This window comes from Phyllostomus hastatus, unplaced genomic scaffold (assembly GCF_019186645.2).
Source record: "Phyllostomus hastatus isolate PE091 unplaced genomic scaffold, TTU_PhHast_1.1 phas_contig_17, whole genome shotgun sequence".
In the NCBI taxonomy this organism is placed as follows: domain Eukaryota; kingdom Metazoa; phylum Chordata; class Mammalia; order Chiroptera; family Phyllostomidae; genus Phyllostomus; species Phyllostomus hastatus.
In genome coordinates this window covers 19,299,487-19,324,496 of record NW_025333664.1, presented here as the reverse complement: position 1 = coordinate 19,324,496, position 25,010 = coordinate 19,299,487, and the positions used below count along the sequence as shown (strand labels likewise).

Sequence of the window (25,010 nt, the reverse complement as noted above, 5' to 3'; positions counted from 1 at the left end):
TTTTTGCATTTCAGTTATGTTTTTACCTTTCTTGAAATAATAAAGTATAATATGCTGAAAATGTTGAATATTTTCTTCCATCTTCAGTATGAAAATGGCTACACAAAAATTCACCGATTTTGATGTTTCTTAAAAAATGCACACTGATAAGACAGCTGTCACAATACAACCTAACAATTGTTTTGAAAGAAGTTAAAGACAAGTAAACACTACCAGAACCATCGTGTGGAAAAAAACTAAATAAACTTTTTGGCCAACCCAATAGTATACATTAGTATACATGCTTTTTATTTTTATTTTTATTTATTTATTTATTTATTTACTTACTTACTTACTTATTTATTTAAATCCTCACCCGAGGACATGTTCATTGCTTTTGGAGAAAGAGGAAGGGAGAGAGAGTGAGAGAGAGAAACATCAATCGGTTGCCTCCCCTGCACACCCCAACTGGGGACTGAATCCTCAACCTAGGTATGTGCCCTGACCAGGGATTGAACCTGCAACCTTTTGGTGTATGGGATGGTGCTCCAGCCAACTGAGCCACCAGGCCAGGGCTACATGCTTTTTATTTTAAACACTCAGTAAAATAATGAAGTGAGGAATTCTAATATATCATTTCAGTCTTCAAAGACAAATATTGTTATATTCATTTAAATTTAGGTTTATCTTCCTTTATTTTTTTTTTTTTAATTTACTTTTTAGAGAGAGGGGAAGGGAGGGAGAAAGAGAGGGAAAGAAACATCAATATGTGGTTGCCTCTCAAGTGCCCCTTACTGGGGAGCTGGCCTACAACCCAGGTGTGTTCCCTGATTGGGAATCGAACTGGCAACCCTTTGGTTCGCAGGCTGGCACTCAATCCACTGAACCACACCAACCAGGGCCCTTTCTTTTTTAAAATTATATTTTATTGATTATGCTATTACAGTTGTCCTAGTTTTTCCCTCTTTGTCCCCCTCTACCCAGCATCCCCTACTCCCTCAGGGAATCCACACACCATTGTTCTTGTTCATGGGTCATGTGTATAGGTTATTTGGCAGATGCATTTCGCAGTATACATCTCCTATACTGTACTTCCATAGCCATTCTGTAACTTCCTATTTGTACTTCTTAATCTTCTCACCTCTTTACCCATTCTCCCTTCCATCTGGCAACCATCAAAACACTCTCTGTATCAATGTTTCTGTCTCTTGTTCTTCTTGTTTGCTTAGTTTGTTTTTTGATAGAAATGTATTTGTTGACATTTTATTGTTCATAGGTTTGATCTTCTTTTTCTTAAATAAGTCCCTTTAACATTTCATAAAATAATGCATTGATAATGATGAACTCCTTTGCTTTTTCTTGTCTGGGAAGCTCTTTATCTGCCTTTTGGTTCTAAATGATATCTTTGCTGGGTAGAGCAATCTTGTCTATTGGACCCTCATTTCATGATTTTGTGTATTTCTTGCCAATCCCTTCTAGTCTGCAAGTTTCTTTTGAGAAATAAACTGAAAAACTTATTGGACTGCCCCTATAGGTAACTGCTTTTCTCTTGTTGCTTTTAATATTCTCTTTATCTTTAGCATTTTAATTATGATGTGTCTTGGAGTGGGCCTCTTTGTGTCCATCTTGTTTGGGGTTCTCTCTGGTACTTGGACTTGCTTGTCTATTTCCTTCACCAAATTAGGGAAGTTTTCTTTCATTATGTTTTCAACTAGATTTCCAAATTTCTTGCTCTTTCTTTTCTACATCTGGCACCCCTGTGATGCTAATGTTGTAACATTTGAAGTTGTCCCAGAGGCTGCTTACACTCTTCATTTTTTTGGATTCTTTTTTCTTCTTCTTGTTCTGCGTGGTTATTTTTTGCTTCCTTATGTTCCAAATCATTGATCTGATTCTTGGCCTCATCTACTCTATTGCTGTTTCCCTGTAAATTGTACTTTATTCCAATTAGTGTATCCTTTGTTTCTGGCTGGATGTTTTTTATACTGTGAGGTCCTCACTAAGTTCCTTGAGTATCCCTGTAACCAGTGTTTTGATCTCTGCACCAGTGTTCTTTTTCTGGAGTTTTGCTCTGTTCTTTCATTTGGGCCATGTTTCTTTGTCTCCTTGTTTTCGCAACCTCCCAGTGTTCATTTGTTTGTATGTATTAGATAGAGCTGCTGTGACTCCCTGTCTTGGTAGTGTGACTTGTAGAGTCCAGTTGCATAGCCTCCCCTATCACCCAAGCTGGATACTGGAGGTGCACTCTTCATGTGGGCTGAGTACACCCTCCTACTGTAAGGGAGCCTTGATTGCTGTTGGCAGGTCAATGGGAGGGATTTATCCAGGCCAGTCAGCTGCAAGGACTGATTGTAACCACTGTCCACCAGCCTCCGCCCTCTGTGGAGGATCAGCTGTGCAGGGGCAGGGTGGTTATACTCTGACATGGTCTGTAGCTGTCGACTGGGTGCTCATCCTCTGGGTTTTCCCTGGGTGGTACAGGCCAGCGTCAGCCTCACCTGTGTTTTGCCTGGGGCCACCCTGCCTGAGCTAAAAAGCAGCCTGAGATGGCTGCTACTTGTGCTGAACTTGGAGATTCCCAGTTGAAGATAAGCCAAGAGTCTAGTTTGTCTGCTGTTAGTGCCTGCCTGGGCCACTTAGCAAGAGGTATGGGGTTGGTGATTCAGGTGAGGCTGGCTGTTGCCTGTTTGAGAGGATTTAGGAAGTTGTGAAGCATGAGCCAAGACTAGCCATTATATGGAAAAGCAGCTTGAGTGGGCCCATAAATTGGGTGGAGTCTCTGGGAATCTCAAGCCTAGGGCAAACTCTTTGATGGAGTCTTTAGATTGGTGGCACCAGCCTGCTGTCTCTGTGGCCCTGCGGTGGGAGGGTTCAGGAAATGGATAATAGACTCTGCCTGCCTTTCTATCTGGGAGAAAACTGTTCCCCAGCTCTTGCCTTCATGCAAGACAGATCAAGCCTCCCCCGTATGCCACTGTTGCCTTTCAAACAGCTACTCTTGTGCTGGATCTCAGAAGGAGGAGTGAGTCTGAGTTAAGTCCGTGTGTGGGTTCTATGAGAGAAACTGCTTAGGACTCTAGAAGTTTCTTCCACCAACTTAGTCCCCCCTGTTTTTTGCAGCCCGAAGTTATGGGGACTACCCTCTATAGGGACTACTTTCCTGGCACTTGAACCCTTGGTTGGGGGTCTAGTATGTGGCTGAGACTCCTCGATTCCAAAATATCTCGCCCAAATTTTTATTCACCACTACCCGACCTGCACTTTCTGCATCTCTGCCCCTCCTACCAGTCTGTATGGGTTTGGTTTCTTTAATTCAGCAGTTGTCAAGTTCCATTCAACTCAATCTGACAGTTCTGAGTGATGGTTGTTGTATATTTTAGTTGTAATTTTGATGTGGTTGTATGAGTAGGTAAGTTGTATTTACCTATGCTTCCATCTTGACCAGAAGTCCCTTTGTTTATATTCCTTAGACTTTCTTTTCATAAAGTAACTGTCTGATTTATCATTAACATATTATCATAGTAAGAAAAATATTTAATAAATGCCAGAAGACATATCAAGATGTGTAATCCTCAGCCATTTAAAAGTTTTTAATCTTGGGTCTAAAAATTCTGAGAATGCAAGAGTTTAGGGTAAAAACAATTTAATAAAAACAAAATCTTGAATAATGGATAAAAGTTATTTATTTAGCAAACATCATTAGTATGAGACAAATGGAAAGCACAAGATAATCAACAATAAAGTGGCAAGTTGAATAGAAACAAGTGCCCTTCATAATTCATTGTTTACTTTTCTGCTTTTAATGCTGGGACCTGCAGATCTAAGGGTTTATTTGCACAAATCTCCTTAATGACATTGTGTTTTTTATCCTGTGTTAATGAATCTTATAGTATTTTTTTGTTGTCGTCGTTGTAAGCTGCTTTGACATCTTTCTAGAATTGAGGAAAGCATAAGTACGTAGGTGTAAAAAATAATTGCCATGGTGGATGGTAATGGCCAGAAGAGATAATAAGTTTGGTCACGAAAGAGAGATCACTATTTGGCTAGAATAGCTGGCAAAAGAGGTGGTGCTTGAAGCATTGCTTCTGTTTAAATGTAGAGAGGTAGAACAGGATCCTTGCAGGAGAGAATATGAGAAAAAGGAATGAAGAAATGCACAAGCTTTCCCTTTATGCCCCCAAAAGCTACTGCTGCATAGAGGGGGCGTCATGAGAATTAATGGAGGTGGATCATCATCTTTAAGTATGTCAGAGCTACAAAAAAATCATTGCTAAGGGAGATTGGAAGTAATTAGAGTTTTTAACGAAGAACAGTCATTCGGATTTGTGTTTTTATAAAATTGATTTGAAAGACTGATAGAATTTAGAATCAGAAGTTAAAATTCTACTCTGTGGTTCTGATCAAATTTATTTTCTTAACTCTCTGATACATACACACATACATATATTCCTGTTATTTGTTTACAATATATATTTGCTAATTTGTTTTACCAGATTAAGAAAGGGCAAGTGGAACACTTATTTCAGAGAAATGACATCTATATACATTGTAGCAAAATAGAGGTTTAAAAAAATAATTCATAGTGGTGTTGATCAATGGATTGTTGGATGAGCTTCATCAACTTGGGTGAACTTTAATATCCCTGAATTTTTTATAGGAGTATCAAACGAAAGGCAGCCTCACCTTTCCTTTTCAGTATTTACACAAAATAAAGAAGTGTAGTACCAGTGCATTAGTTAATACCTTCTATAACTTGAATCTAATATATGGACATAAGCTGAAAGCCATTTAGCTGTTCAGGTTTGAGTTGAGTAGGAAAGATTATCATTTTTGCTGCTCTTTCACATAGATTCCAGGCAGTTCACTGAGGTATTCCCTTTGGGAAGTTCCATTGGCTTTTAAATGATCTTAACATTTTGTCTGGTATTGAATATACTTGTATTGTCCTTGTGTTGGACAGTAGCTTAGCTGTATAATTTGACAGATAGATGCAAAAATTGTATTTTCTTTACCTTTTTGTTTATTATCCTTTGCATCCCTGCCCATCATTAGATTCTGCTGATTTTTACTTTTGCATTTCCTGGATCATGTACTCTTTTTCTCTAATCCTGTTGTGTGGATACCTTACCTTGGATGTAAGTCTATTTTCTTACATCCTTTTCTGTCTTTAGCCATTTCCTGTTTAATTATGTTCTATACATAACCTCAGTTATACTGAATTTATCTCTGTTTTTTATTTGATGTTTGCTGTTTGCTATCATTATACTATATTGACAAAATAAGTACTTTGGTATTTTCTAGAAATTTCTTAGTCTCAATCTCTACTCAAAACTCATTTTTTAAAAATACTCACTCAAGGACATTTTTTCCGTTGCTTTTTTTAGAGAGGAAAGGAGAGAGAGGGAAACATTAATGCGAGAGAGAAACATCAATTGATTGCCTCCCATGAGTGTAGGGACTAGGGATCAAACCTGCAACCTTTTGTTACTGGACAATATTCCAACCAACTGAGCCATACCAGCCGCGGCTCAAAACTCATTATATGAGGAAAAGAAATCATCTTATTGTAATTATTAATAATTGGAATTAAACATTACTGTATTTGCCTAAATTTACTGGAATACCATATATTTAGCTCTGATTGTTTGGTCCTTCATAATTAAAATTTAAAGTCAAGAATATATATCCAATTCTACCCAGCCATGACGTAATTCTGCCAGAGGCCTGTCATGACTTTTAACTACAGAGGTAGCCCTTTCCTAATTGGTTTTATCTTTTATCAGCTCATCATATGGCTAATTTGTCTAGTCTTAGCACCTTTTAATTGTTTTCCCTTGTTCACTATAGCCTCCTGGTTCCAAAAATAGTTTAGATAAGTTAAGGAGTCACTTTTGTTTTTCTTGATATTTAAATTATCAAAGTTTTTATTTTGTATTAGAGAAACAAGATGAGGAACTGAAATTAGGTCAAAGCATTTATTGATCAGAACAATACTAATATGTACCACAAACTGTATATGCAGTAGATATTGTATGTGTATGAGAGAGAAATAGACAGAGACAGACTGACCATAAAGCAGGGAAACTTGTTTTCTACTATGACTAATCATTTGGTTCAACAAATGTATTAAATGTTTCTGAGGTTTATTTAAATCACTAAGTGTTGTAGGAGTTATAAAGACTGACTACACTCTTACCATGATGGTTATTACAGGGTGAATTAAACAAGTATAAACTAATAAACTTTCTGAAAAACTAGGGATGAAAAGTTCTAGGAGGCATACATAAATACAAAAATGCTATGGAAGCCTGGAGATGGGAACAATGAGCTTTGTAGGTTTATAGAAGTATTCAGACAAAGAGAAGGAAGCATTTGTCTTTTAAGAAGTTGGATTTTTTTTTTTTTTTTTTGCCCTGGCCAATGAGGCTTGGTTGGAGTATTGTCCCATGAGCCGAATGTTTACAGGTTCAATTCCCAGTCAGAGCACATATCCAAGTTGTGAGTTCGATCCTCTGTTGGGGCACATTTTAGAAGGCAACCAAGGGCAACCAGTTGATATCTCTCTCTTTCTCCGTCCATCCATGTGTGTGTATGTGTGTGTGTATGTGTCAGCAATGAAAAAATGTCTTTGGCTGAGGATAAAAAAAGAAGTAGGATTTTATTGAGTTGAAAAGGGGAAAAGATAGAGTACACAGAGGCATGAAAAGTGCTTGGCACTTGTGAAGGAAAGCAAACAACTAATGATAGTTAGAATGCCAGGTGGGATTTGGTATAGGAGAAGGCTGGAACAGTACATAGTAAAAAATGTAAAATGCTCCAGAAGAGTTTAAACTTCATTTTGCAGAAATTAGGGAATCATTGAAAAATATTGACATGATCATATCTGTTTGAGGAAGATAATTCTAAGAGCTGTGAGGGATTGGATTAGAGAAGTGAGAGTAAAATCAGACAATTATTAGAGGTCTCTTGAAGTGGCCTAAGTAACAGATAATACTAACTTTTTTCTAGTTCCTTTTCTTCCAGTTTACAATTGGCAGTTAATTTTATTGTTAATTTATTATGAAAATTTAAATTCCAGTATCCTGTCGAGGGTTTGCAGTAACCTTTCAGTAAACTTTTAAATTTTGTTGAGCTTGTTTTTTGATGTTTAAAAATTAAGATCGTAATACCTACCTCACAGAATAGTCATGAGTATTAAAATGACAATATTTAAGCATCAGACACACAGTAAGTACTAATAATTGGTATTAGTTTCCCTTACCTCATTTATTTCCCAATTTAAAGTTTCCCAAAACAGCTTTGTGGGATTGGGTGGCATTATGTGTCAAAATAGCTTTCAAAAGTTTGAACCCTAAAAAGCCACTGAAGAAAGAGTATTTCCTTCTTGTCAGGCCTGCAGTTGCTCTTTGTTCTAGGTTTAATCTGTTTCAGAGGACCACAAGAGTCCCAGAAATATAATGGGTTCATGCATAATTGTTTTGACTTGATTACCCCTTTTCTCATGCCAGAAATGAATTAAAAATAGGGATGTAGTATATTTCTGTAACAACTCTGTGATTAAATTTGCCTATGTATTAAGTACTAGAGCTTTATAGTACACATTATTCAGAGCTAGGTCTGGTCCCCATTTGAATATATTCTGTTCTGAAAAAGACTTCTTAGTGTTCCCACTTAGATGCCTTACAAGTATCTTAAATTTTGTACCTTCATTATAAGACTCTTGATTTCCTGCCCATGCCACCCTCCTCAAACTTGTTCTTTTCCATGTTATTAAATAACACTATCTTCCATCCAGTTATTCATGCCAGAAACCTGGGTGTTATCCTTTTTGCTTTTCCCAACTTCCTCATGCAATTTAATCCTATTGGTTCTTCTTAGAAAATAGTTATTCTTCCCCATATCCATGTCCAAACCACCATCAGTTTCTTGATTAGATGACTCTATTAACCTCTTAACCTCTACTTTTGTCTCCCTTTCAACTTAATTTTCCAACAGTAATAGAGTAATGTTTCAGTGTTAATTTGATCATCTGTTTCCTCAGTGCCTGTAACAATACCTGATATGTTGTGGGCACCCAGTAAATCTGTTGAATAGCACTCTTTTACTTAAATGTCCTCAGTGGCTCCTTATTGCCTACTTTTCTAGCATTATCTCTTGCAGCTCTTGTTTTTCTTTGACAGATATTTTTGGTAATGCATATTGATTTCAAATCAGATTGAATTTTATTATACCAAGCATTTGAAAAAATGATGAAGCTCTTAGCCCTGGCAGGTGTAGCTCAGTGTATTGAACAGGGGCTGTGAACCAAAGGTTCGCCAGTTTGATTCCCAGTTAGGGCACATGCCTGGGTTGCAGGCCAGGTCCCCATTGTGGGCCACGTGAGAGGCAACCACACACTGATGTTTCTCTCCCTTTCTTTCTCCCTCTCTTCCCCTCTCTCTAAAAATAAATAAAAGAAAAAGGAAAAGAAAATATTAAGAAAAAAGATGAAGCTCTAATTTATAGAACGTGCATACATTGTTAGAATAGCAAGTCTATAGTAGTTGGCGTGAATGCTACCAAAATGACACAGAACTACAAAAGGACAGAAATATTTGATCTAGGTGAAGTCAGTAGATTCAGGGCTGCCACCTGGAACTGTGCCTGCCAGGATGTCCAGACTATCTATGATTTAGACTAAATATTGATTGAGCTTCTTGGGTAGCTGCTATACAAACTCCTCTAGCAACTCTAAGGGTCCATTAACCTTATGGGCAATGGCATTCTCTAAATTTTTCTGCTGGAGTAGATATTCAGATGGTACAGTATTTCCTTGGCTGTGATCACCTCATTGATAGGGAAGCAATGAGTTGTCACATGTGAAAACCATGGGGTGCTGTGCTAGATTGAAATCTATTTGTTATACCTTCCACAGGTCTTTGGCAAGGCTATTTAAAAAAAATTTTAACACACTGTTGTCCGTGTCCATGAGTCCTGATTGCTGTGGGGAGGAAGGTAAAAGGGGACTAAATGGTAATGGGGGAAAATATAATAAAGATTAAATTTCCTGGCTGGCGTAGCTCAGTGGATTGAGCTCAGGCTGTGAACCAAAGTGTTGCAGGTTCGATTCCCAGCCAGGGTACATGCCTGGGTTGCAGGCCATAACCCCCAGCAACCACACATTGATGTTTCTCTCTCTATCTATCTCCCTCCCTTCCCTCTCTAGAAAGTAAATAAATAAAAATTTTTTTAAATTTTATTTTAATCATTGTTCAAGTACAGTTTTCTCCCACTTACTCCCATTCCAGCCCACCCACCCAACCCTCCCCTCTTCCCCCCATTACCCCCCACCCCTAGTTTTTCTCCATGTGTCCTCCAAATTTGTTCCTGTAAACCCTACCCATTCCCCCCTGGAATTCCCTCTTCTCTCCCCTCTGGTCACGTCAGTCTGTCCCCTATTTCAGTGTCTTTGGTTATATTTTGCTTGTTTCTTTGTTTGGTTGTTTAGGTTCCTGTTAAAGGTGATATCATGTGGTATTTGTCTTTCACTGCCTGGCTTGTTTCGCTTAGCATAATGCTTTCCAGCTCCATCCATGCTGTTGCAAAGGGTAGGATCTCCTTCTTTCTTTCTGCTGCATAGAATTCCATTGTGTAAATGTACCATAGTTTTTTGATCCATTCATTTACTGATGGGCATCTAGGTTGCTTCCAGCACCTAGCTATTGTAAATTCTGCTGCTATGAACATCGTGGTGCAAAGGTTCTTTTGTATTGGTGTTTCAGTGTTCTTAGGATATAGTCCCAGCAGTGGAATTGCAGGGTCAAAAGGCAGATCCATTTTAAGTTTTCTGAGGAAGTTCCATACTGCTTTCCATAGTGGTTGTACCAGTCTGCAGTCCCACCAACAGTGCACTAGGGACCCCTTTTCTCCACAACCTCTCCAACACTTGTTGTTTGTTGCTTTGTTTATGATGGCCATTCTGACTGGTGTGAAGTGGTTTTAATCTGCATCTCTCTGATAGCTAGCGATATTGAACATCGTTTCATGTGTCTTTGGATTTTCTGTATGTCCTCCTTGGAGAAGTGTCTGTTGAAGTCCTTTGCCCATTTTTTAAATGGGTTATTTGTCTTCGTAGAGTGGAGTCGTGTAAGTTCTTTATATATTTTGGAGATTAAACCCTTGTCTGAGGTATCATTGGCAAATATGTTTTCCCATACAGTTGGTTCTCTTTTTATTTTGATACTGTTTTCTTTAGCTGTGCAAAAGCTTTTTTATTTTGATGAGGTCCCATTTGTTTATTCTTTCCTTTATGTCCCTTGCTCTAAGAGACATGTCAGTAAAAAAGTTTCTGCGTGAAATATCTGAGATTTTCCTGCTTACGTTCTCTTCTAGGACTTTAATGGTGTCACGGTTTATATTTAAGTCTTTTATCCACCTTGAATTTATTTTTGTATAAGGTGTAAGTTGGTGCTTGAGTTTCAATTTTTTACACGTAGCTGTCCAGTTCTCCCAACACCATTTGTTGAAGAGGCTATTTTTATTCCATTCTATGTTGCTGCTTCCTTTGTCAAATATTAATTGACCGTAGAGACTTGGGTTTATTTCTGGGCTCTCTGTTCTGTTCCATTGGTCCATGTGCCTGTTTTTATGCCAGTACCAGGCTGTTTTGATTATAGTGGCCTTTTAGTATAGTTTAGTGTCAGGTATTGTGATCCCTCCTACTTTACTCTTCTTTCTCAAAATTGCAGCAGCTATTCAGAGTCGTTTATGGTTCCATATAAATTGCTGAAGTGTTTGTTCTATGTCTGTGAAATAAGCCATTGGTACTTTAATAGGTATTGCATTGAATGTGTAAATTGCTTTTGGTAGTATGGACATTTCGATGATATTAATTCTTCCAATCCATGAACACGGTGTATGTTTCCATTTGTTTGTGTCTTCCTTGATTTCTCTCCTCAGTGTTATGTAGTTTTCTGAATACAGGTCTTTTACCTCTTTGGTTAGGTTTGTTCCTAGGTGTTTTATTTTTCTTTTTGCTATTTCAAATGCGATTTTTTTCTTGATTTCTGTTTCTGCTGTTTCATTGTTGGTGTACAGAAATGCCTTTGATTTCTGGATATTGACTTTGTATCCCGCTATTTTGCCAAATTCATTTATTAGGTCAAGCAGTTTTTTGGTGGAGTCTATAGGATTTTCTATGTACACTGTCATGTCATCTGCAAACAGTGACAGTTTTGTTTCCTCCTTTCCGATTTGGATTCCTTTTATTTCTTTTTCTTGTCTGATTGCTGTGGCTAAAACTTCCAGTACTATATTGAATAGAAGTGGTGAAAGTGCACATCCTTGTCTTGTTCCTGTTCTTAGTGGAAAAGATTTTAATTTTTGCCCATTGAGTATAATGTTGGCTGTAGGTTTCTCATATATGGCCTTTATTATGTTGAGGAATGCTCCCTCTGTTCCCACTTTGCTGAGTGTTTTTATCATAAATGGGTGCTGTACCTTATCAAATGCTTTTTCTGCATCTATTGATATGATCATGTGTTTTTTGTCTTTGCTTTTGTTTATGTGATGTATTACAGAAAGTAAATAAATAAAATCTTAAAAAAAAGAAAATTAAAAAAAATTTTAAATAAAAATAAAAGATTAAATTTAAAAAGTAAATAAAATAATTTTTATTGATTGATTTTATAGAGAGATGAAGGAGAGAGGGAAACATCAATTTGTTATTCCACTTATTTATGCATTCATTGGTTGCTTCTTATATGTGCCCTGATGGGATCAAACCTGCAACCTTGGTATCAGGACAACACTCTTAACCAACTGAGCTACCCTGTCTGGCTGTTTTATGGCAAAAGTGACTAACTCAATGGTAAAGGCTAAGGAGTCATTATCTCCCAATGCACAGTGTAGGAAGGTTGTGCTAAGATAATATGAGATATATGGATGCTAAAAGTAATCTTATTTGTAACTCTCTTCCTCCAGTGGCTTTCCAGTGTGCTTAGAATAAAATCCAAATTCCTTATCTTGGCTAAACATAATCTCACCTCATTTACCATCCCTCCCTGGTTGCTGTATTTTTCCACAGATAGGCCAAGCTTTGTCTGTTTCCAACTCCAATCTTCACATGACTAGTGCTGCTTGTCATTTATATGGTTGCTTAAAAGTATTTCCTCAGAGGGCTTCCTTACTGTCAAGTCATTCTGCCACATTAGCCTGTTCTTCATCACAAGAACTTTTCTCTAACTAGGATTGTATCTCCTTGAGAGCCAGTGCCTTTTCTGTACTGTAGATGGCTCTATCCACAGTTTAGAGCAATATCTGATACATGGTAGGTGTTTAAATACTTGTTGACCAAATTTGTTAATGTACTTTTTAATTGACTTTGGAGTTCTAGGACAAGTAATACTGATAGTGGGCAATTATACTGATGATACTGTTGGGAATTTAGGAGGATGGGGTGGGGAAGTCCAATATTTATTTACTAGGCTGGGAGGAAACACAACGGTCATGAGTAAATAAAATTAATAAATATTTTAGAGTAAAACTGCTTCTCTGAGTAAAAGTAATTTTTTATATAACCTTTATGAAATTAAAGTGATTTGAAGATGAACTAGCTTGTCAAATATTGAACTATTTCTTTTTCTTTTTCTTTTTCTTTTAGTCATTTCAGCAAAACTTAAAGAAAATAAAAAGAATTGGTTTGGACCAAGTCCTTATGTGGAAGTCACAGTAGATGGACAGTCAAAGAAGACAGAAAAATGTAACAATACAAGCAGTCCCAAATGGAAGCAACCCCTTACAGTGTAGGTTTGAAAGTATTTTCTACAGTATGTTTTGTTTAGTAGGTGAGCAAAAATGTAGCTTGAGAAAAATTTCTCACTTGTTTTCTTTGCTTCTTTCCTCTCTCATCTTTTTCCCCTGTCCTAGAACTCCTTTTTTTTAGCCCCCTTTTTGTTTTCTTCAGATATTTCTGTTTTTCTAGTCTCTCTTGTTCTTTACTTTCTCCAGTTTAGTTGATGATGGTATCATTATTGCCCCTGAACAGCAGCTGGGTGAGCCCATGGTCATGAACCATTCTTAGTACCTCTTTCCTTAACTTAGGAAATAGAGAGCTATGAGTAACTCAGTTTAATTTTTAAAAATAACTTGTCTCTTGTTTTTGTTTCTTAATTACAATGCCCACACAGAAACTACATAGGGATTTTCTTCCTTTAAAAATAAATTACACTATGTATTTTATTCTGCAACTCTGTTTTTACACTTAGCATATATAACATGGTTATCTGAGTATATACCAGTCTAATTTCTCTTATATAGCTACATAATATTCCTTAATATGGATAGACTGTCACTTAATTTACTAGTTCTTATTGATCAACTAGTTTCTAATGTTGTGCTTTTAGACACTGTTAAAACATATATCTGTGTGCATATATCGGTGTTCTCCCTAGTATGAATTCATAGAAGTAGGAACCAGTTTCAACACTCATTGACAAAGCCCCAAAAGTTGGTATTGAGCACTCACTGTAGGAAATTACAGGTTGATTTTAACTATTTTTATTAAAATGAAAGGAAAAGTATGATTTATTAACAAAAGAATTTTAAAATAATAGTGCATTTTTGGTTTGGGGACCAAATATATACAAAAGTGTAGTGCAAATGTTACTAATTGTCACATCAAATATACACAAATTGCTTTTATTACCTAACATTTGGAGTTCTTGTATTTTTTTTTTCCCTCAGAGAAATAAACTAGTGACTAAAAAAAAAATTTTATTTCTAAATGGTCAGATGAAACATTTAAAATTATAAACTCTTTTCTTCACATGATATATGTTTATGTGATTAGTATTTATTCCTAATAAATGACAAAAGAAATTGGATATACCTATATTATTCTTTCACATGGATTTTTGAAGGCCTGAGGCAGCTTAATGTACTTCATGATGATTTTTTTATGTATATTTTTTAAGATTTTATTTATTTTGCCCTAGCTGGCATAGCTCAGTGGATTGAGCGTGGGCTGTGAACCAAAGCATCGCAGGTTCAATTCCCTCTCTCTCTCTTTTATTTATAAAATAAATAAAAATATTAAATAAATATTAATATATTAATATTATATGAATAGTGTATATAATATTAATGTATAATATAAATATATCATATTATATAATGTTAATATAAATATAAATAAATAAATGATAAATAAATAAAAATATTTTATTTATTTTATAGAGGGGGAAGGGGAGATAGGGAGAGAAACATCAGTGTGTGGTTGCCTCTCATGTGGGCCCCACTGGGGACCTGGCCTGCAACCCAAGCGTGTGCCTTGACAGGGAATCGAACTGGTGACCCTTTGGTTCGCAGTCCACGCTCAATCCACTGAGCTACACCAGCCAGAGCACTTCATGATTATTTTGAGTAAATGAATGAAATTCAAGAATTCTCTGAAGATCATCTTGAGGCCTATTTGCAGAAGTATTCTAACGTTGCTCATCTGTATTCATTTCAACATTAATTTTCTTAGGCTTTGTTTTTAATTAATGGCTCATTAGAGATTGAATCTAAATTAAACAATTATGAATAAAAATTTAAAAAATCAAATGAAATTTATAAAATTTCATAGCCTCCATAATGACTAGAGATGTTCAGCAGAATAATGGACTGAATGCTAGTCATCTTTCTGTCAGCTGCTATCTGTGCTCACTAGATCCACACTTTGAGACTCTTAAGCTGATAATGACATGAACTCCTCCTTAGTGGTTAAAAAGTTAAGAAAAAAGAAACTTTCCTTGTAGCCCCATATGGTAGGTAGTGCTGTTATTGAGCCCAGATGTTTGGGGGAAGATGTAGTTCACTTTCTTCTCCTGAATTTTTAATTTGCAGCAGATTGGCCTGTGATTTTTAACACAGCTTCCATTGCTATATAGCAGACTTTACAAATTTCTGTCTAGAATTGAATTGAAATGATTTACATAAGATCATCTGTGATAGTATACTTGATCCTGTCTCTAATTAAAGTAAAATTAAATTTATTACCTCTTTATATCTCCAGTATGATTTCCCAGATGATTAATAGAGAAATGTTTTCCTGCTATATACTATGTTCTTCTGAAAGTAACATTTAAGAAATTTGAAGAGAATGAATACATTGTACTCCCCCAACCACCACCAAAAAAAGAGAGGCAAAGTTAAAGTAAAAATTTTTTAGTTTGTTTAAAATACCTGTTATTAAAATGATGGTGGAAATATGATGATGGAGTTACAGGATAGGCAGACTTACAAAGAGGAAGGTATTTATTTGTCCCCCCAAATTCGATCACATTTTAGAGAGAATGAGGTATAGAGCAATTGAAAGATTTCAAGAATTTGCCTTTATAGCACTGAACCATATGACTATAGTAGATTATATGGTGTTCCTGTTTTTCTAATTGATGACTCTAAAATAGTTTGAATACAATTTATTGCTAATACAAATTTCCCAAAGTTTGCTTTGGAAATTACCATTACAGATAGCATTCTTTATTGGCATTTAGCATGGTATGAGTTAATCAATATATGACATTTGTCCTAGACACTTTGCCTCTAGTAGTGTGAAACTTGAGGTTTCACAATATAATCCTCAAATCATCATTGTGTAGCTGACTAACATTTTAATATAATTTAATGATAGGCCTTTGTTTAGATTATAGTCTGCCACTAACTGTGATGTTGGGCAATTTGCTTAACCGGTTTGAGTATCAGTTTTTTTATCTGAAGATTGGGGTGCCAAGTTCCATCTCCTAGGGTTGGTTTGAAAATTAAATGAAGTAACCTCAAGTTTAGCATACTACCTTAGATAAAATAAGGATTTAATTTATAAATTCACTTTTTTATACCACTATATAGTTTTCCAACTGTTTGTAGCATGATGAGCAGTTTCGCTTTTGTTGATGATACATGGGTGAAGTTGCCCCTGTAGTTCAATGATCATGCCAGCATGTAACATTCAGATGTTTTTCATAAGATTGTAGAATATAGGCAATATTGGTTGAACAGTAAACTATGAGGGGAGCAGTAAGATTTTAGACATTAAAACTTAATTGTAGTTTACATAGCATCCCATTGTGATACTTAATGAAAACAATTTTTCACCTTTCTTCATTTTTAGTATCGTCACCCCAATGAGTAAATTACATTTTCGTGTATGGAGTCACCAGACACTGAAATCTGATGTTTTGTTGGGAACTGCTGCATTAGATATCTATGAAACATTAAAGTCCAACAATATGAAACGTATGTATGTAAAATAGAAATTGTGCTCAGTTTTTTTTCCCCCTGTAAGAAATTCATATGCCAAACATACAGAATAATTATGTTCACTAATTGTTTTTAAGTTTACTTGGTTATATATTAATAGGGAGAAGAATCTTGAACTATTTAAAGCATTCTGGGTAACTCTGGTTTGACCATTCATTTTGGATCCAGTATTTTAAAGAAATATTTACCTAGTAAATAGATATTCATTCAAGTACTACATAACTCAATTATGGAAAACTATAAGGTAGAGAGCAAAGATGAAGGAAAAAAATTCCACTTAAGTGAGACAAATATAATTAATATGTTGGCAGATTTCCTTTTCCAAATGCTCATTTCAAAAATTTCCTCATTTTAGATTTTTTAAAATTTATGCATGGTGAGGGAAAGTAGATTTACAGTTATTCATAATGGAAAATAATAAAATGTTAAATAATACAAGAATAAACTGTTTCATGTGCTTACAACTGGAAACCTACTTTTGCCCCACTTTGTATGTGTGTATATAAATACAGAGATATATAAAAACTGGAAACATACTTGTTTTGATTAATATATTACCGTATTTTGGGGACTATAAGATGCATCCCCCCAATTTGGGAGGAATAATGGTTGTTAATACTGCCATTGAGTTCTGTTTACATTGACATTGGTGAAATATTATGTTATTTATGTTATTAAATATTTTACCACATTTTTTGCTTCAAAAATTTTTTCCTGTTTTCCTCCTCTAAAACCTAGATGCATCTTATGGTCTGAAAATACGGTATGATTAATATGTCATGATTTTTAAAATATATTTTCAATCCCTTGACTATCTAAAACATTGTAAGAATTTTATTTCTCATTTAGAACTTAAGAGATATAATTGATTGTGGGTTTTTTTGTTTTTGTTTTTAAGATTATATTTATATACTTTTAGAGGGAAGGAAAGGGAGGCAGAAAAAGAGGGAAAGAAACAGCAATGTGCAAGAAATACATTGATCACTAGCCTCTCTCACACTCCCAACTGGGGACCTGGCCTGCAACCTAGGCATGTGCCCTGACTGGGAATCAAACCAGCAACCTTTGAGTTCGCCGGCCTGCACTCAATCCACTGAGCTACACCACCCAGGGCTAATCTGTGGTTAAGTGATACATTTTAGTCAGTATTATTCAGGCCCATTGCTGAATAATCTTGATTGTTCTGCTGGCTCATTTTATACAAGGATGGAATGTGGACAAGGGGCAATTCCCCCCCAAAATCCAGAATTATCTTCTGGAGGGCAGGCTCCTTGTAGTACAGGCTTTTCCCAGTAGGTGAGTGTTCTAGGAACCCATCTGTATCAGTATGTTAGCTGACATTATTGTGAGAGGCTGCTTTTGGCTTCAGTGATTTTTTTTTTTCCCCTGAAGATTCTTTCATGGTGAGTGATTTACCCATCTTGTCCCTGGTGATGTGGGGTTTTTTTGTTTGTTTGTTTTTGTTTTTGTTTTTGTTTTTGCCTGAATGAAGAAAGTCCTCAGTGGGAAACATTTTGCCCATGTAGAGGAGGTGAAACAAAAAGAAACAGCAAAACACTAAAAGGCCTCAAAACTGACAAATGCAAAAACTGTTTTGAGCAGTGGAAAAAACATCTCGATAGGTGTATGGCATCAAATGGAGAGTAGTTTGAGGATGACTGAAGTTGAAGCATATAAGAATAAAAACACGATTTTTTATAAATAAATTTCAGGTTTTTTTGGTCCCCCCTTGCATAATAAATGAGATGATTGAGCTATTTATTTAGCATTATGAATATTAAACATCAGCAAATTCTGTTCTATTTCTAAAATGTTTAATTGGCATAAATCCTGAAACCTTGGGTGAAGAATATTAAGACAAATGTATTTTTTTCTCACATTGTTTTTTAACAGTTATGATGACTTTAAAGGAAAGTAAAAGTGACCATTATGTAGATATTTTTCTGACATTAGTTTTTTAACAGTTAAGATGATTTAAAGAAAATAAAGTGACCATTTGTCCTGTAATTTATTCTCTTCCAGTTGAGGAAGTAGTTGTGACTTTACAGCTTATAGGTGACAGAGAGCCAACAGAAACAATAGGAGACTTGTCAGTGTGTCTTGATGGGCTGCAATTAGAGTCTGAAGTTGTTACCAATGGTGAAACTGCATGTTCAGAAAGTAAGTAATTATCTTTTTAAAAAAGAAAAGATTTTATTTATTTTTAGAGAGAGGGGAAGGGGAGAGAGAGACAGGAAAATATCAATCAGTTACCCCTCACATGTCCCCAGTTGGGGACCTGGCCTATAATCTAGGCACGTGCTCTGACTTGGAATCGAACTGGTGACCTTTTGGTTCAGAGGTGGGCGCTCAGTCCACTGAGCCACAAGAGCCAGGATGTAAGTAATTATTTTTTGTATAGGATCTTTAATGATTCTTTTTGCCACTCTAGTATGCTATATATAATTTTTACTCTTCACATTAAAGAAATTTCCTTTTTAAAAAGAGATACTGATAATTTTAAACATTCTACTTTTAGTGCTTTGTTTCTACGAATAAAACATTTTTCTATAAGTTGAAAGGTTACCCGAATAAAAGTTGAACTACAATTGGCCCTGTGGGTAATAAATTGATTTATTAAGTATTTATTCTCTAGGCCAACAATAGCAGTTAATGTGGCATATGGCAGACATAGTTTTTTGTCTGTAGCAGTGTGTGGTTGAGTTTAAATTTAACTGAAAAATTCTTCTTTGTACCAGACAACCAAAACAAGCTTAAATTTATTTGCCACTTGTCTTCTATTTCTGTAGGTTAAATTTACAGAGATATCTTCGTGTTATAATAATGACAAAACCAATTCATTATATGTATGTTGATATATCTTACAATTTATGATTTACTAGTATTTGTTAAAGGGAATGAACGTGAACTATAAATTGAAAGAAGTTCGATGGCACCCAAGTTGTGCCTGCTGAGCTAGCATGCTTAATAAAACTACTTTCCAGTGGATTCTCTTTAGATATTTCCATCACTTTTCTTGTGCTAACAGTATTTTTCCTTGAAACAGATTTTATAGGCTGCAACACAGAGAACAGACTAATGGTTTCCTTGATTAGTCTGACAAAGATCTTTTTGTTTACTTAGAAACTGCATTATGAAACATTTTGTGATTGTTGGGTGCTCTTATTCTTCTGTTTCTACTTTGGAAGACTTCCTACTTCTTTAACTCATGACCTTTTTTAATAGCAGGATCTTCCAGATGGTCCTGGTGTATCTTCCAGATTGGTTCTTTTGGGTAAATGAAAGTGAAGTTTCTGAAATGGTCATACTGCTTCACAGTTGATATGTTCATTTTAATTGGCAGCAATTTATGGGAACTCTGTAATAGTTACATTTTTCTTTAAAGTGGAGTTCTAGAATATATAGGTTAAGTTACATTGTTAAACTGCTCTAAACCTCAGTTTTTACAGCTTCCTAAGTTTTATCTCCTACAAATTTGAAACTATCATTAGTTCAGAATATTAATAGTTAACAAAAATAAGGTATGTCAGTGTTCACATTTCAGAGTAGAATCTAAGCTGCTTATTTATATTTAAGACTTTATTGTTTATTTTCTACAGAAGTGGACATTTCTGTGCCATCCGTTTTCTGCTCAAGGAGGAAAATAATTGGCAGAATTTAACATGATTCCTTGAAGTAAAATGGTTTTAACTGGGAAGTCACAGTGGATTTTAGGGTTAGGGTTGCCAGATAAAATAGCTAGGTTTTTTTTGTTTGTTTTTTTGAATGCTTACCATGTGCCAGGTACAATGTTGGGTGTGTTTACACACATACTCACTTAACCATCACAATCTTGTAAGGCATTATATTTCCTTTCCTTTCCAGTACACACTTAAAATCTAGCAACTTTAAATTACATCATGAGTTGGTTGTGAGCAAACAAAACTCAGTTCAGCCTACAAGCAGTGTGGTGGGAACTGCACTTGCATTTTCCTTTAATTGGTTCCATTTCTGTAACTTGAACTGCAAGCCAGAAATGAAAAGTAGAGTTTAGCACTAAAATTGAATTTCTGCTACCTGGGCATTGTTTGATGGGACTAGAACTGGGGCGGGGGGTATGGGTAGAGGCGTAACTTTTGTATTCTCATATTTTTATAATGTTATAGGTTTTTAGATTTTTTTCCCCCTGAACATATTCAGTCAGAAGTCTGTGGAAGAACACATAGATAGGAGGGTTCTTATAATAAAATCTGTTCTTGTAGACTTTGGTATTTTTGGTTAATTAGGTAATATTTATAAAAAGAATCATTGTCTGAATTTTGGTATAAAAAATAACCAAGTAATATAGCTTGCAATTATATTTGGATATACTGTGAACATTGGATTTTCCCAATGAGAGAGACATTATGTCTTTTGGTACTTATGAGTTTTGGGTTCATTCTTTTCGGTGGATAAATTTTCTAAAGATGACAGTTATATAACTAAACCTTTTCCAAGTGAAACAAAATTTACTCAGCATTTTTGTTTGTTCTTCCTACTTTTCTTCCAACTTTATTTAAAACCAGAGCACTCCCATGTTCTCACTTTCCCTACCCCAACCCTCACTCAGGGAATAAGTTTAACATCCAGCTGAGAGTCTCAGTTGTAATGTTTTGATGCTCTTTCTTATTTCACTGATTTAGAAAGTAACTACATAATTTGCTCAGATGTTTTCCTCTACTTAAGTGCAGAATTAATCTGCTTTTGTAAGTCTCTGGGAAGAAGCCTTTATTTAATTTGCTAGTTGGTAGACTTATTGCTGTATCCCTTAGATATATCAGTAAATTAACTCAGCAAACTGAGTGAGCAGTTCCTGTCTACAACTTCCCATTCATTTGTTTTTAGTTCTTGGGTGGGTGGTAGTGGAGTGTTAGTTTAATACCTGTCTTTCCAAATAGGACATCTAACAAGAAACACCGAAAATTATTGTTGTCAAAGACATTATTTTTCCTAAAGAGAAATTTTACTGTTAAATTTATTATTATAAAATAGGAGCTTATTCTTGTGAAGATCTATATTCTATACCATGTATACTCTAGAAATGTATCTAAAATTAATTTAGGACTGTCTTGGCATATGTGACCCCTGGTTTTATTATATATGTTCCATTTCATTTTGACTTTATTTTATTCTTTCTTGCATTGGACTTTCTTGCATTAATTTTAGGCTCAGTAGCCATTTTCAGTGTGAATATATCTATAATATTCTTTACCAGTATACTAAAATCTAAGAAATAAGCCTAAATTTTTTGATTTACCAAATATTACTTGAAATTACCAGATTTCAACTGAATCTGGGTACCAACAAATTGTTTTTATTGATTTAAAAGACAGATAGACATCAGTTTTTTTGTTCCACTTATTTATGCATTCATTGGTTGATTCTTGTCTGTGCCGTGACCAGAGATCAAACCCAAAACCTTGGTGTATCGAGAAGACACTCTAACCAACTAAGCTACCAGGCCAGGACCCCAACTAATTGTTTCATAGACAGAAACTTTGCTATACTGGTATTTTAAAAATTTGACTTACATTTAAACATTTTCATGTATGCCCATAATATTAACTAACTTACCTTCCCCCAAAAGCCAATAAACTGTCCTTTCCACACTTTTATATTTCTACCTTACTTTATCAGTGCTACTTTAAAAATCCAAGTATTAAAGCTATAATAAGGTCATTGGTAGTTTTAACAATACTGTGTTCATTCATTTTTGCAATTTAGAAAGGGCTTTGATTTATACTCATATTTAAAACATAGCAGATATTTTCACATTTAATATGTGTAAAATATAAACCAGCGTAATAAAATGACCGCCATGAACTACCACATACCTTAAGAATTAGAACATTAACAGTGTTATTATGTCCATCTGTAATTTCTTCCCTATATCATTCCTTTATTTCCCCTAAGATAATCACTATTCTGAATTTTGAATTTATCATTTTCTTGTTTTAAAATTTTTTTAATTACATATGTCACCCTCAACAGTGTATTTCTTGAGTTCTATGAAAATGTTGATGTAGCCCTGGCTGGCATAGCTCAGTGGATTGAGCGTGGGCTGCGAACCAAAGCATCGCAGGTTCGATTCCCAGTCAGGGCACATGCCTGGGTTGTAGGCCACAGCCCCCAGCAACCGCTCATTGATGTTTCTCTCTCTTTCTCCCTCCCTTCCCTCTCTAAATAAATAAATTAATTAATTTTTAAAAAAGAATGGAATCTCTCGATTCCCTCACAAAAAAATATTGATGTTGCTTTTTATGATTTAACCATGTTACTGTATATATAACTAATTTATTTTCACTGCTGTATACTAATCTGTTGGGTGAATATGCAATAGTTACCCATTTTTTATGTCAAAGGACATTTGGATTGTTTGTCGTTTTTTTGCCTTATAAATATATAGTGATATATTGGACATTTTTGCATTTATATTATATATTTATATGTCTCCCGATACACAGGTTCAGGAGTATACTATGTAGGATATATATTTGGGAGTGAAATTGTTGGAATATGATGATATGTGCATTTTCAGTTTTATAGCATTGTTTCTTCAAATATGCTTTTTTTGTTGTGATTCTTTTAATTAAGGTGAAATTTGTATAGCATACAATCAGCCTTATAATGTGTAAAGTTCAGTGGCATTTAGTGTATTAACAGTAATATGTATTTACCACCTCTCTCTAATTTCAAAACTTTTCCATCACCCCAGGGGAAAAAAAACTACTCCCCATTACCTCCTCTCCCCCATCACCTGGTAATCTTTAATCTGCTTTTTTCTATGTGGATTTGCCTATTCTGGATATATCATAAATGAGGAGTCATACAGTATCTGACCTTTTGTATATGGATTCTTTTATTTAGCTTAATGTTTTTATCCAAATCAGCACATATATCAGTATACTTTCTTTTTGTAGCTGAATAATATTCCCGAATGTGTGTGTATGCCACAATTTATTTATTTATTCATCCACTGGTGGACATTTGTCTCATTTCTACTTTTTGGTTACTAAGGACTTATAAATGATTCTGCCGTAATCATTTGTATACAACTTTCTTTGTACATGTTTTCATTTCTCTTGGGTATATACCTCAGAGTGAATTTGCTGATGCTTGTTTTTGACAGTTTCTTGTTTCTTCATAATTTTCTTTTGCTATGTAGTTTTTTTTACATTCTCTATTTGAAAATTACAGTATTAGAAATCTTTGGAGATGTAAATGTTATATGTCTCTTCTTTATTGAGGTTTTCTTATGTGTTTGTTGCTCTTTGATTGCAACTTTTTATTTGATCTTAGTCTGTAGGAATCTTAAGGGCCTAAACAGGGGATTCTTTGCTCCAGAGAACATTTATTTTGCATCTGCTAGTGCCAGGGATTGCCACCTATCTGGGAAAACTTGAATTCCTTTCCAGGATCCCTAGCCTAGTGTGACTGTCTGTGGGACAGCCCCCTCACTTTGCTGCTAACCCAAGCTCTTCTTTCTGATCCATCTCAGAACTGATATTAGCTCTTAGACTCAGAGCATCCCTTTCTTTCACATTTGCTTAGTGCATCCTGGTCCTGTTCTGGTATTGATTCACTTGTTTGTTTTTCTTTTGAGATTGCTCAATACCCAGGAAATAGGAACAGTGTGTTAAATTATTTCATTTAAGAGCTAGTTATTTTGTAACCAGAGGGCCCTTTTGAATAGCTCACTGAATAGATGAGATCTTGGTGGATCTTCCAAAGTGACCTGTGGATAAAATGTTTGCATTTAGAAATATGATCAGTTTTTCTTGAGGAAATTTTGATTGGGAATACTTTAAAGAGCAATATATTTGTAAAAAAATGCAAACCTTAAGTACAGGCATTGCTCTCTTGGACATTGCTTGTATAAGTGTCAGATATTTTATACGCGAATGTGTGTTTTTAAACTGTTCTCTGGATGAAAGCACAGGACTAGATCTAAATAACTTATGCCATAATTGATAGTGATGGCTTCACTCTATATTGAAGCAAAATAAAAGATTGAACAAAAAATGGCCATTGTTCAAACTGCTGATGAGATGTAAATTGTGAGAAATAATATAATAGCTAATATTTATGGAGTGTATTTTATATGTGCTTGCCAGTGTTCTACATCTTTATGTTTAATTCTTACAGCTGTTCTAATACTATATTTTATCTATTCATCTCTACCAATTTTTAAAATGTAATATTTCTCAACTAGATGAGATACTTGCCAACCTTGCTGTATAGTATAGTGGTGACTCAGCATCTCTTTAAGGAGTTAATCTGTTGATTATGATTTGGAGTAATATAGTGATGATTTCTCTGTTTGAAATTAGGACTGTTTTCATAGGGACTATTGTTCTTTAACTAAATAGACCTAGACTGTTAAATTTGAGTTCTTATTTATGCATTTTATAGTTTTTCCCTCTCTGTTTTTATGGCAGCGTGCTTATATCTAGCAGCCTCTTCCTAATGTTTTATAGTATACAGGCTCTTACTGAATTGTGGGCGTACTTCCCATGGATAAAATTTGAAGAAAGTGTGAACATTATGGCATTCCTTTTGGTTGCTTTAAGATCCATTTGTGCCTTTTCCATTCTTGAAGCTGTTTTCCAGGCCCTAGTATAAGAGAGATGTTACTGGTTTTTCTGTTTTCAGAGTCTATTTTATTAATCATTCTACTGGCGATCAGGACTTTTTTGTAAGGCATTTGGACTACAAAAAATGGCTAAAATAACTAG

The 25,010-nt window shown here is 35.1% G+C and overlaps 1 protein-coding gene across 8 annotated transcripts in view; it reads left to right on the top strand.

Moving 5' to 3' along the window:
- Window positions 1–25,010, top strand: part of ITCH (itchy E3 ubiquitin protein ligase) — a 137,101-nt gene that overhangs the window by 59,601 nt on the left and 52,490 nt on the right. For all 8 annotated transcript variants that reach the window (XM_045832879.1, XM_045832877.1, XM_045832880.1 and 5 more), the window contains 3 exons: window positions 12,620–12,761; window positions 16,109–16,233; window positions 18,280–18,417. In XM_045832879.1, the coding sequence (XP_045688835.1) occupies window positions 12,620–12,761; window positions 16,109–16,233; window positions 18,280–18,417 (405 nt within the window). The remainder of the gene's footprint in view (window positions 1–12,619; window positions 12,762–16,108; window positions 16,234–18,279; window positions 18,418–25,010) is intronic.